Source organism: Syngnathoides biaculeatus, chromosome 3 (genome assembly GCF_019802595.1).
Source record: "Syngnathoides biaculeatus isolate LvHL_M chromosome 3, ASM1980259v1, whole genome shotgun sequence".
NCBI lineage: Eukaryota > Metazoa > Chordata > Actinopteri > Syngnathiformes > Syngnathidae > Syngnathoides > Syngnathoides biaculeatus.
Genome location: NC_084642.1, coordinates 25269025 through 25280722, shown reverse-complemented (window position 1 = coordinate 25280722; position 11698 = coordinate 25269025). Strand labels below are relative to the sequence as shown.

The 11698-nt window shown below is 41.2% G+C and overlaps 1 protein-coding gene across 1 annotated transcript; it reads right to left on the bottom strand.

Moving 5' to 3' along the window:
* Nucleotides 1–3611: 3611 nt before the first annotated feature.
* Nucleotides 3612–10113, bottom strand: LOC133497802 (high-affinity choline transporter 1-like). The gene is made up of 8 exons (XM_061813977.1): nucleotides 9924–10113; nucleotides 9168–9281; nucleotides 7699–7854; nucleotides 7480–7628; nucleotides 6691–6834; nucleotides 6385–6538; nucleotides 4892–5109; nucleotides 3612–4796 (listed from the first exon to the last, which is right to left on the bottom strand). Exons 1-8 carry the CDS (start codon nucleotides 10105–10107, stop codon nucleotides 4122–4124), a joined length of 1794 nt encoding a protein of 597 aa, XP_061669961.1. The 5' UTR covers nucleotides 10108–10113; the 3' UTR covers nucleotides 3612–4121.
* Between the last annotated feature and the right edge of the window lie 1585 nt (nucleotides 10114–11698).

The window sequence follows — 11698 nt, the reverse complement described above, 5'->3', positions numbered from 1 at the left end:
TTTTCTTACCACATCCTCTAACTGTATTTCCAGCCTTAGCCTTGTAATTATATTAGAGAGGACATTACTTAAAAAAAGGCATGATAGCGGCCCACCTGATCCGGTAGAGAATGGAATCTCTTTGATCCAGAAATCAGTCACTCTTGTAACAGAAACAGATACCTTTTCTGGAATTTACTGAGCTATTACAAAAGGAGAGGGAAGGTTGCTATTTTGAAATCAACCAAAGTTGAATTGTAACAACATAAAATGCTAGGATTTTATGACACACTTAAATGGAATCAGACAAAGTAAATGGTGTCTTAAAATGTAACATCCAAATTCAATTGGCAGAGGTACAATGTATGTCTTGTAAATGTGATACAATTTTCTGGAATACTGTATTCAATTTCAAGACACAAGGAGTAAGAATTTAAAGATCATAACAGCACTGATTTGAATTTGTGCTATGCTGGAGGCGTTTCTTCTTGGGGAGGATGAAACCCTGACATTAGTTTTTAATAATTTGTGTTTATACTTCTTACTCTCATTTTGTAGGGAGAATTGGCATGTTCCATTTGTTGAAATATGTCCATCCATTATGTGAGCATATTCAGCGTCATTAAGACTTTGACTTTGGGGTACAGCCCAAGGTGCTCATTGGTCAAGTGCAGGGTTGCCAAAAACTAAGCCCTGGATTTCTTGGGAGGGTTACTCTGAGTACTACATGTTCCTGTCAAAGTGACAAAACTTGTACATTAGTACAGTAGTTACTGGAAGATTGGACTGGCAAATTCACTTGCGATCAGCCCAGGCCCAGTATGTACCCTCTTCAGTCATCTGGCAGTGGTTGCACCTCCCATGTGATCATGAACTTGATAAGAGGAAGAAAAAGGATGCATGGGTGAAGTGGTCTGGGAAGTGTGTTTGATTGACTAGAAGCTGCAACTGTCACCAAGTTCAAATGCTAATAGGAGGACAAACATTCATCATAGTCAAACCATTGCATTAATGTACGGACCAAGGGTCGAAGAGCAGCATAAAAAAATGGCGAGAGGTTGTTTTGAGCATTTGGTGTTATCATGATGTAGTTTGATGATTTTCATATTCAGCCTTGTGGGAAAATGTATTTACAGAAAGCTAAGAATGGAACAAAATTCTTCAACAATGCAAGTTTTTTTTGTTGTTTTTTTTTTTTTTAATTTTGGGTTTGTATCCTGTTTTAAAGCTCTCAGGACAAGACAGACAGACCCTGCCGAAGACAAATTCCTTGTGTGTTGTTAAACATTTGACCATTGAAGCTGATTCTGATTTTGTTCATTGCTGGACATCACGATTTTAAGACCAAAATCTGCTTCGACCAGACAATCAATGACTTCGTCATAGGACAATTTAAATACGTCGAGTCATCATGAATGAATGACTTTTGGTTCTGATCCAAACGGTCACTTCACCAGAGTCCTACGCAAAAGACTCCCCCCAACCCACCCCTCCTCCTCCGTAATGCACCAAATAAATGGATTGACTCTGACAAGCGACAGTTTTCCTCCATAATTGTTAATTATGGAGAGTGCTCAGTGAGGCTCCCACCATGAATGGAGATGAGACGTTCTACCCCCACCCACACCCCCATCCTGTGCATTTTATGGGATTGTTCTTGGTTCTCAAGGACACAAAAAAGGACACTTATGATGAAGGAGAAAGTGCAGGGGATGGGTGGGGCACTAGCGTCATTCTTGCTTGGATATCATGGCAACAGGCGCCAGGATTCTAAACTCCCCCCATCCAAGTCCATCAGATTTGACCACCAGTAACTCCGCCCAACCCAAGTCACTCCTGCTCGAGTCCAAGAAGAGAATCCTGCACTTTAGGTAATGTAAATAACAAGGGAGTGAGAGCTATTTTAAGACAGCCTCTTTCACTATGGCCTCCGATGGGGACAAAGACACAACCCAAGCGATCGTAATTTCACTCACGTTTTCAGACATGTTCTCCGTCTACCCTCTAACTGGCCTGAGAGCCTCCAGAAAAGAAAGCCCTGACGTAAGATGCGCTAAAAAAAAATATATATATATATATAAAAACTCAACAAATGAATAAGTCTGTGCATCCCAAAAATTCGGACGGCAGCACTAATGCATCTTTCATCATCTAAAAACTCAGGGCTTGTACTTACTCTACTTAAACTGCCTAATGTATGTCATTTCCAAATTTAAATGAATCATCAAACACTTATACTGGGTACCATAGTTTCAAAAAAATAAAATTCAATAATAAAATACTCCTAATAAAAACAATTTACTTTACCAAAGTAGATTTTATACACTGTTATAATGTTACATTTTTTCATCCTTACGTCTATGACATCAAAAATAAATAAACATTTAAATAACATTGTTCCGTCTTACATGATTAATACTAATCAGCAATTTGTTATTTCTATAGCTTTCTCCCCATTTTTACACAAACATACACATCACAGAGAAAATAATCCGTATATGGCCGTCAACCACACACACATTACAGACTCAATATTGAAGAAAATGGCGAACACACTATTCTGCAACAATCCGACTTGCGAAAAAATTGCAAACACGAACAGCAAATTACATTTTTCATGTAATGAGATGATTTGAGGTTACATTCATCTTTTTTTTCCATTGCAGTTTGAACAGCTCTGTGAAAATTCAGATAATCTGTCGACAAGATTTACATTAAGGCAGCAGAATAAAAGTGCTATTTACATTGATGCTTCTGGTGAAGTCCATTTCTCTAAGAGAACTACTATCATGGTTTACGTCAACTATTTTCACTATTGCTTGTATAATAAGTTCTACTGAGCTTGATGGATGAGTTGTCTGCTGATTCACAGTCATTTTCTATTTTGTTTTCTTGTATCATTAATCAGTAACAAAATCAGTTTTGGGGAGCGAGTTAACATGATTGATGTCGTTCATTTAAACAATCACAATCTTTTTAATGGGATGTTTAAATTTGATGTCATTATATTCAATAACTTCAATATAATGGCAGCATGGCTGGGAGACACATTGTCAGTTCATTTTCATCTTGGACAAAAGTACTGACGCCGGTCCTCATGCGGTGTTGTCAATAAACACGTAGGCTCAGATAATTAATTAAGGATACAACAAAAGCTCGCCTCATGTCACATCTTCTGCTACTTTACCAGTTTTACAGGAGTCAAGTTTTTACTCGCAAACTAAAGTTGAGTTGTCAAACCAAAACTGCTTCATGTCTTCTTTCTACTTGTGCATTTCAATAGTCAAATTGTCGACACATGAGACAAAAAAATCATGAAAAGGCAGTATATTTTTTTCAAACAGATCTTATTATTATTGAACCTCTACCGCATATGAGAGCTTGTGAGAGTGTTTATGACGTACTTCACAGAAAGACAACTTTATGTGCAATCAATAAGCTGCTATGCTACATTTCCGGAGGAGCCTTTCCTTACACGAGCACGATTTCATACAGAACGTAAATGCACTTGAATTTGTCAAAATAAAAACAACATGATATGGGTTATTCAAAAAAAAAATTTTTTTCATTAATAAATATTATTGAAATACATTTGCGATATTCCTACCTATGCCTAATGTTTATTTTCTGGCTCATTGCAATTAACTGTTCACAATATAACAGTATGCGGTTACTGACTCACCGAAGAAGTTCCCATTCGTGAGATGGCCTCAGTGTAAATGTCCATCTGCCTAAATGTGCCCTCTGATTGACCGGCACCCAATCCCGGGTGTCGTCTGCCTTTGACCAAAGTCAACCGGGGCAGACTCCAGTGCCAGTGGTATAGAAGATGAACAATGCATATTAGTATATGCATTTGTTTTTGGAGTACGGTATATTGAAGGAAGACTGGTGCAGATGGGGTGCATGTACACAAAACTAATACTGATGTTGTGAGTCTCATGGAGCTGCAAATAAAAGTTTCGTTTGAAGATGTGTTACAAACTACTTTTGTGAGAACATATTGCTCTGGAAATCCCAGCTACCACCAATCAGTGTTGTACTTCATTGTCCACCGGGAGGATGTTTGCTCATTGTCTTCTTTTCGATTGACAGATGGACCGGCTTTGTTGCAGTCATCCAAAAACGACAATGTGATGTTTTCATTCGTCATCATGGTGGGAGGAGTCAGGGCTTGACTCCTCCTCTTCCTCCTCCACAGTGTCTGTTGGCAGTGTGTCGCGGCGCGTGAAGGCGGCCGCCAAAGTCACGCTCAGCCTCGGTTTGACAGGCGCCATCTCAGACAGCGCGATGTTGTTGCCACGAGCCACAAGCGTCGTCTTATCCATAATCTCGCCACTGTGCTTGGACACGACGGCATCGAGAATGTCGTATTTATGAGACAGCTTGCCGCTCTCAAACAGGTACTTGGCCAGGTAGGAAAACGCAACATTACCTAAGAAGGAAGCGAGCATAGAGGCTGTCTTAAAAGGAAACCTTTGAACGACAACATCCTCCATTTGTCCAGTGATGTGGTCCTTGCGCTCCTCCGTGGTCCATCCGGGGTAATAAATGAAAGGGGGTAGATGCAGGTAGGGTTCCCCTCCACCTACACGCAGCACCATACCAAAGAAGTAAGCCGCCACTGAACCGTAGGTGTTGGTGCCTTTGACAAAGAGCACGCTGAGAAGTTGGGGGAAGATGATGACATAAACCAAGTCTGAGCTGAGGTACCACAGTCCGTAAACTGTCCCCGTAACCAGCGCCATCAACGTTGCGAGACCACCGAACACAAAGATGGTGATGCGCATGACCCACACAATCTCACGATCCGATGCCTGTGAAGATAAAGCCAAGTGGACACCTCATTATGACAAAAAAAAAAGGCGTCATGGAATTTGAGAATTGAGTGGAAAAACACACAAGCACTGACCGACTGTCTGAAGGCCAGCTGGTAGATATTCCTTGCAAACATGGAGCTCGCGGACAGGATGGACGAGTCGGCAGATGACATGACAGCAGCAGACACGGCGCCCAGGCCAAAGAAAGACACAAATGGTGGGCAGAGGTGTTGGAGAACGATGGGGAGGATCATATCGGCCTCTTCCTTCTCTTTTGGAGAAATGCCACCGTATGTTGTTTGGTTCCAGTCTGAATGTCGGACATGCATCAGACTTACTAAGAGAAATTGCTACAATATACAAGTACCATTAGTTTGTTCAAAATACAAGCAAAAGGAACCTGAATCAAAATTCAAAAGTTTCTCATTTTTGTTCCAAGGTAAAGTTTGACTGTAAGAGGAGGAGAAGGACACATTGAATTGGAATCCATCCCATCCCAGCTGCTTGTTAAGTAATCTATATCAACTACTACTACACTAGAACCACTAGCCTCTACTGTAAAACCATCTGGCAACAATAATTGTTGAGTATAGTTCTATGCTGAAAAAAGCGTTAGACCTAGCGAAACATTTCCAGATACACAATACTGTCAGAAGTGGGTAGTATTAAACTACATTGTTTTCATTGTTACTATCACTGAAGGAACTTCTGAATAAATTCTATTTGTCAGACACGGGACCACATACATTCTGCACAGCTTCAAGCAGAATCAATGACTTTAAAGTAACTTACTTATGTGAAACATGTCAGAAATCTATAAGTAAATTGGCGATAGCCTCTAGCTCGCACATGACCTGAGTGAGAATAAGCAGTACAGAAAATGGATGGATGGACCATAAAAAGAGCACCTACTAACTCAGGATGTCACGCACTGTCATCTATGTTTGGTGAAAATGTTGACATTTCAGCTTACAACAACTGCAATTGGGACTTGAGAAACGTAAGAGAGGATGTCTCAGCATGTGTTTGCAAAATGTAATGAACTGTGGAGTAAAACCGCAAAGTGAATGCAAAGTGCACATTTATTTTTTTTTATTTTCTGAAAAAATAGAAGGCAAACATCAGTTATTTAGCACTCAAGTATTTTTTTTTATCCCCAGTAAATACTAAACCATACTGATGGCAGACTACTTTTTCCTTATACGTGAGTTTTATCATTCGAAAGTACCAGTGCTTTTACATGAGTGCAATTTTTGCTCACTTTATGCCCCTCTGACTACAGGATAAATACTTAGATGATGAGTATGGTGAGTATTCAGGTGTACATGGTATACATGAAGATATCTGGAGAGTAAACCAATAATCTTCCAATAATTTGGTCTCTCGCCTCCCACCGAAGTAACATTTAAAATGGCTGGCTGCTACATTATAAATGAGTGGAACCAGCTGCTATTTACCCAGCCCTCTTAGATCTAAAGGTAACATGGATCCATCCTGCACGGCACACACCAATCATGGACAGACACACACCTACACGTAGAAACCTATTTCACGTGCATGTTTGCTTATGTGTGAGCGCCCAAACCTGTGGAGGCCCCGATAGCTCCAATAAGAACCGAGGGGACAGCCATGACGAGGCACCCGAAAGCGGCGATAAAGGAGAGGACTTGTGCGTAGGTAGCAGAGGAAGCAGATAGGACTCGTTGGAAATACACCTGCCAAGGAATTCCTCCAAGCATCTGAGGATTCAATTGCACAACAGTAAAATGCATCTGAAAATGTGTCCAGGGCTATGAACCATGCAGTAACACATTCCGTGGTAACACAATTCAAAACTACAGTGCCATTTTCATGAAATTCCAAAAAAAAAAAAAGTCATGGGTCAATGTACCAGGAGGCAAAAATTGTCAATCCAGACCCAAGTGTCACTCTTGTCGACGCTGCCTCTCCATGGCGACTGGTATACGTACTTCACTGCAGTCACCGTAATGTCCGAGACGGCTGGGTTGGTCAGAGCAAAAGGGACGCTGATCCACTGCAAGCAGGAAATATTTATTTACTTAAAACAATTACAGCCCCCCATCCCTCACATTTCTACAAGTTATACACTTAACAGTCATGACAGTAGGAGTAGGGCATTTGCATTATGTAATATCAATAAACATCTAAAGTTTTTTATTTTGTCTGACGCAATAATAATTGTACATTGGTTATTATGATTATTCAAGACTATAGATTGTGATGGTGAAGAACTGCATCAAAATGAGGGCTGTTTATAATATTTTTCCCCATCATATGGTTAATTACGAAGAGGCCCTGTAGCTCAGTGGTTAGAGCACTGGTTTGGTAAACCAGGGGTCGGGGGTTCATATCCCACTGGGGCCTCCACTCCCGTCTGGAAGGGCATCCGTGTAAAAAAAAAAAAAAAAAAAAAAAAAAAAAAATTGTGCCACACATATATGTGCGCTGTGGCAACCCTGAAAGGGACAAGCCGAAAGAAACTTTTATATGGTTAAATACGGCAACACGGTATATGGACAAGCCGAAAGAAACTTTCATATGGTTAAATACGGCAAGACGGTATATGGAGTGAATGTCGTTATCGTTGTGTGTCATTCCAGCAAACATACGAGAGAGACACCAATTTTTGACTTTCCACATTCTCTCAAAATGTACCCACCAGGCCGACAAAGATGCAGAAGAGCTGCACAACGTCAGTGTAAGCCACCGAGTAAAGTCCCCCCACCAGCGTGTAAAAGATGGCAATGAGGGCCGAGATCACCACTGACATTTTGATGTTGATGTCCACGATTACGCTGAGGGTGGCGCCTGAGGTCACAGGCACGCAGGTCAGAGGATGACGTCGCCAAGGCCAAACCGCCGCTTTGACGAGACTTACCGAGAGCCGACAAGATGGCGGCAGACCAGAAGATCTCCCCCATTAACGCGGGTATGAAGAGAAGGCCGCCCATGCGTTTGCCGTACAGTTGCTGGAACGGGTCTAACATGGTTACGTAACCTCTCGAGCGCATGGGCTTGGCGAAAAAAAGGCCTCCTATTTGACAAAGAATTCACGTTTTAACACAGCCGTGCTACACGTCAAGCGTTACATAGAAGCAACTGCATAAATAAATGTTGGAAAAAAATATTCCAAGATAGAAAAAAAATAAATAAATCCTCAACTACAGTTGGAGAGCTTTTAATGCTTTCACAGGTCATGCCTAGATAAATATATAGTTATTAATGGTGCGAGTTGTTGTCGTGTGGCATCTTGCAGCCAACAGATGTTGTTGCAGAAGCATTAAGCTTGTTTAAAACTCATTGCTTGCATGTCAATTAGCAGGCCAATAACCCAGCGTTGTAAACCATAATGAGTACAATACTACATACAAATATCGGACATTTAATCAGGTGGTATTTCGACCATGCTCTGCTGTGAATAGTGAAAAACCAAAAGATATTGATGCTCCCCCTTAAAAGATTCATAATGGCCTATGGATGACACACGATGGTAGCAAAGGACTACTTTTGTTGAAATGAAACAGCTCCACCCTCTCAAAATTATTTCCTTGGGACAAAGAGGACAAACATAGCATAGATTTGTGTTTTTCAGCAAATATCACAGGATAGGTAAATTGAAGACCCCAAATTGCCCGTCAGTGTGAATGTGAGTACGGGCGGTTGTTTGTCTATGTGTGCCTTGGCTGGCGACCAGTTCAGGGTGTACTCTGCCTCTCACCCAGAGTCAGTTGGGATAGGACCCAGCATGCCCCGACCCTAGTGAGGATAAGCGGTACAGAAGATGGATGGATAGACCCCCCCCCCCAAAGTAATCCATCCATCCATTTTCTGAGCCGCGTATCCTCACAAGGGTCGGGGGCATGCTGGAGCCAATCCCAGATGTCATCGAGCAGGAGAGAGGGTCTACCCTGAACTGGTTTCCAACCAGTAGTAGGGCACATGAAGACAGGACACCGTTGCACTCACAATCACATCTATGGGCAATTTGGAGTGCAAAAAAAAAATGGTCCTGTTAGAAATTATGTTGAGCATTCATTGCTTTAAAAATAACTAATAAATGTGATGGTAAATGAGTTTTCACTTGTATAGACCTTTTCTACCTTCAAGGTACTCAAAACAAGCAAGTTCTGTCTCCTCTTTCACAAACACGCTATTTAAACTGCCCCCCACCCCCACCAGGACAGTAAATAATTAAATACATAAAATTCACATTTTGCGTGGACCAAGCGTTTCAATGTACTGTAAAATCAACAAGATTATCATGTGTTTGGAAATATGGACAAAAACATGATCCTAAAACATGAGCATGACAAAATCACAGATCCTAAATACAGAAGCCTCACTCACCGACAACAAGACTGAGGGCATATCCAAAGGGGGCTTGTGCCCAAGCCAAACCATAGTCTGGCAGATAAACGTTCTCAGCAGTGCCGTTAATGTATCCTCCTCCGACCCAAGTTGCTGGAAATACAAGGGACAAAAAGTCTTTTGACTAAACATGAATCCAAAGTGGAGTCTACTCCTAAATTGAATTGTTTCCCCCGTGCAAGGCTGCAGGGTGTATTCAAGTATGACATTTTACGAAATGTATCAACACTCACGAGGCATTTCATTTGGTAAACCAGCACAGCGAATGAGGTTGGATGCGAGATATATTCGATATTCTCCTTTCACAAAGACTGATGAGAATTTTGACTTGTTGAATTTGTCGAGGCAACTTTGCAGTTGTACACGCACACTACATCAATGACTGAGACTTCCTTTTGAAAACATTAGAGTGTCTTATCCAGCAAAATAGATTTAAAATATGTAACGACAGTTGTACATTTGTGCAATTATATAAAAAAATATTGAGATAATAGCTATTGGCCTAACAAAGTCAATTATAAAAACTAACTCTACTTTCTTTGTAAAAGCAAATATATTCATTTAGTTTGTAGTGAACAAAGCGTCCATGGAAGAATTGAAAGGTGTTTTTCCACAGAATACGTGAAACTTGCACAAGCAAACGGAATATCGCGATTCCATCAAATCAGTCGTTTTGCGATTTTTTTTTTTTTTTTCTAATTTCACAGAACACCAAAATACTGCATCCTGCTTCACCGGTCATGGTAAATCCTCCGACGAATAATCCGATATCTCTGCCCCCGACCATGATGGTTTCGCTTCGGTCGGTTCCTTCGGCCTCGCCGGAGTGTTTGTTCTTCCATGCCGCCCAGATACCCACAAAGAGGATGAGGAGGTAAAAGACCGCGATGGCCACAAGCCCCTCCACATGGATGGTCATGGTCGCCGCCGGTCTTGCGCTAGGAGCGAAGACGCATGGAGACCTGCATGGGGGGCGCGCGCACACACACACACACACACACACACACACACACACGGGATTCTCATTTTAGGCGACGCAAAAGTCTGCGCCTATTTTGTAAAAGTTCTTTCTGTCATGAAGCGAAGTCGTGCGGTTGTAAAAATGATTCCGATGACATCAATTCGGGTTATATGAAGTCAGGGGGAAAAAAAGCATCCACGGGATGGAGACGTCTCGAAAATACTCTTCGAATATGATTTAGAATGTCTATTAAATGCCATTCTCCTGACAAACTAAAAGAAATATCAAACACAAATAAGCAGAAAGATCAACAGTGATCAAAAATATAGAATTACAGTCAAGATTTGCGCTAAAGATCCGTTTCATTGGAGTAAACCTACTGCGCGTAATTTACGCACGAAAGATTTCTTGGTCGCCTTATTAAGTGACATCAAATGTAAACTAAGTGAAATAAACTGGTTAACAGAGTTGTCAAAGTGCTTGAGATTAAGTGAAAGGGTACCTGAGACGTTTCTGGGCTCTTCAGAAGGTTCGGTCAAAATGCGACGTGCGTTCCAATGAGATAATGGCGGAGGTCTCCCGGGAAGACTTGGTGGGCTTTTAAGGGGGACCGGTACCGTCAGAGGACTAGTCACACACGTCAGAGGAACCGAAAGCCTCGCACCTCCCTTAGTGAGCACCTTGCACGTCATGCATGCTGAGCTTCAAATAATTTCGCCCATCTCGAGCGCTGGGCTTTAACCATATCTACTTGACTGAAACCACAACCCTAAGAAAGCCCTTCATGCATTATTAAGATATGAACACATGAAAGACTCCATTGGGGGCAGCTCGGCCTATGAGGTCATTTATTTATTTGTCGCATTCTACTCACGAGCCCTATCAGCTGACTCACTACAAATGTTTTTAGACTACAAAAGAAAAAATAACAATAAAAAAAAACTTTTGGCGCATCAACCAAAAGACACTGTGAATTATCATTGTACGGTATGTATCAAATGTAGTTATTTCCATTTAATCCTTCATTCAAATTATTTCTCCTGTTATTATTTCTCACTTGTACACCTGTAAAATTTAATGTGAGATGTTTGTATAGCCAAAAGATGTTCCGTCCATTTGAGTTCTAGACTTAAGTTTGTTTCTACCCCTTCTCCTCCATCCTTCTGTCCAGTGGAACGCAAACCTCACAATTATCACACAAAGAATAACACAAAAACTGACAACCTAATACCGCACATAGAAAAGGGGTTCGGTGGGGGTGGAGTTGTACACTATAAATGAGGCAGTTTGAATTCTGTTGTCCAACAGAATTATCTTACAAAAAAAAAAAAAAAGGGGCATGATGTGACCCTTAATTTCACTGCCAGTCCATGTTAATATGGAAATTTGAATTCAACTGCCACCACTGGCAGTGAATTAACTTAATATTTTACTCTTGCTTTTTCAGGAAATCTCTGTAGTCAAACCATTTTTTAGAACTGACCTCCGGCAGACCTTTGGCATCTGCACTTCACGAGCAAAGTGCTCCTGTCTTTTCTGTCACCACAGG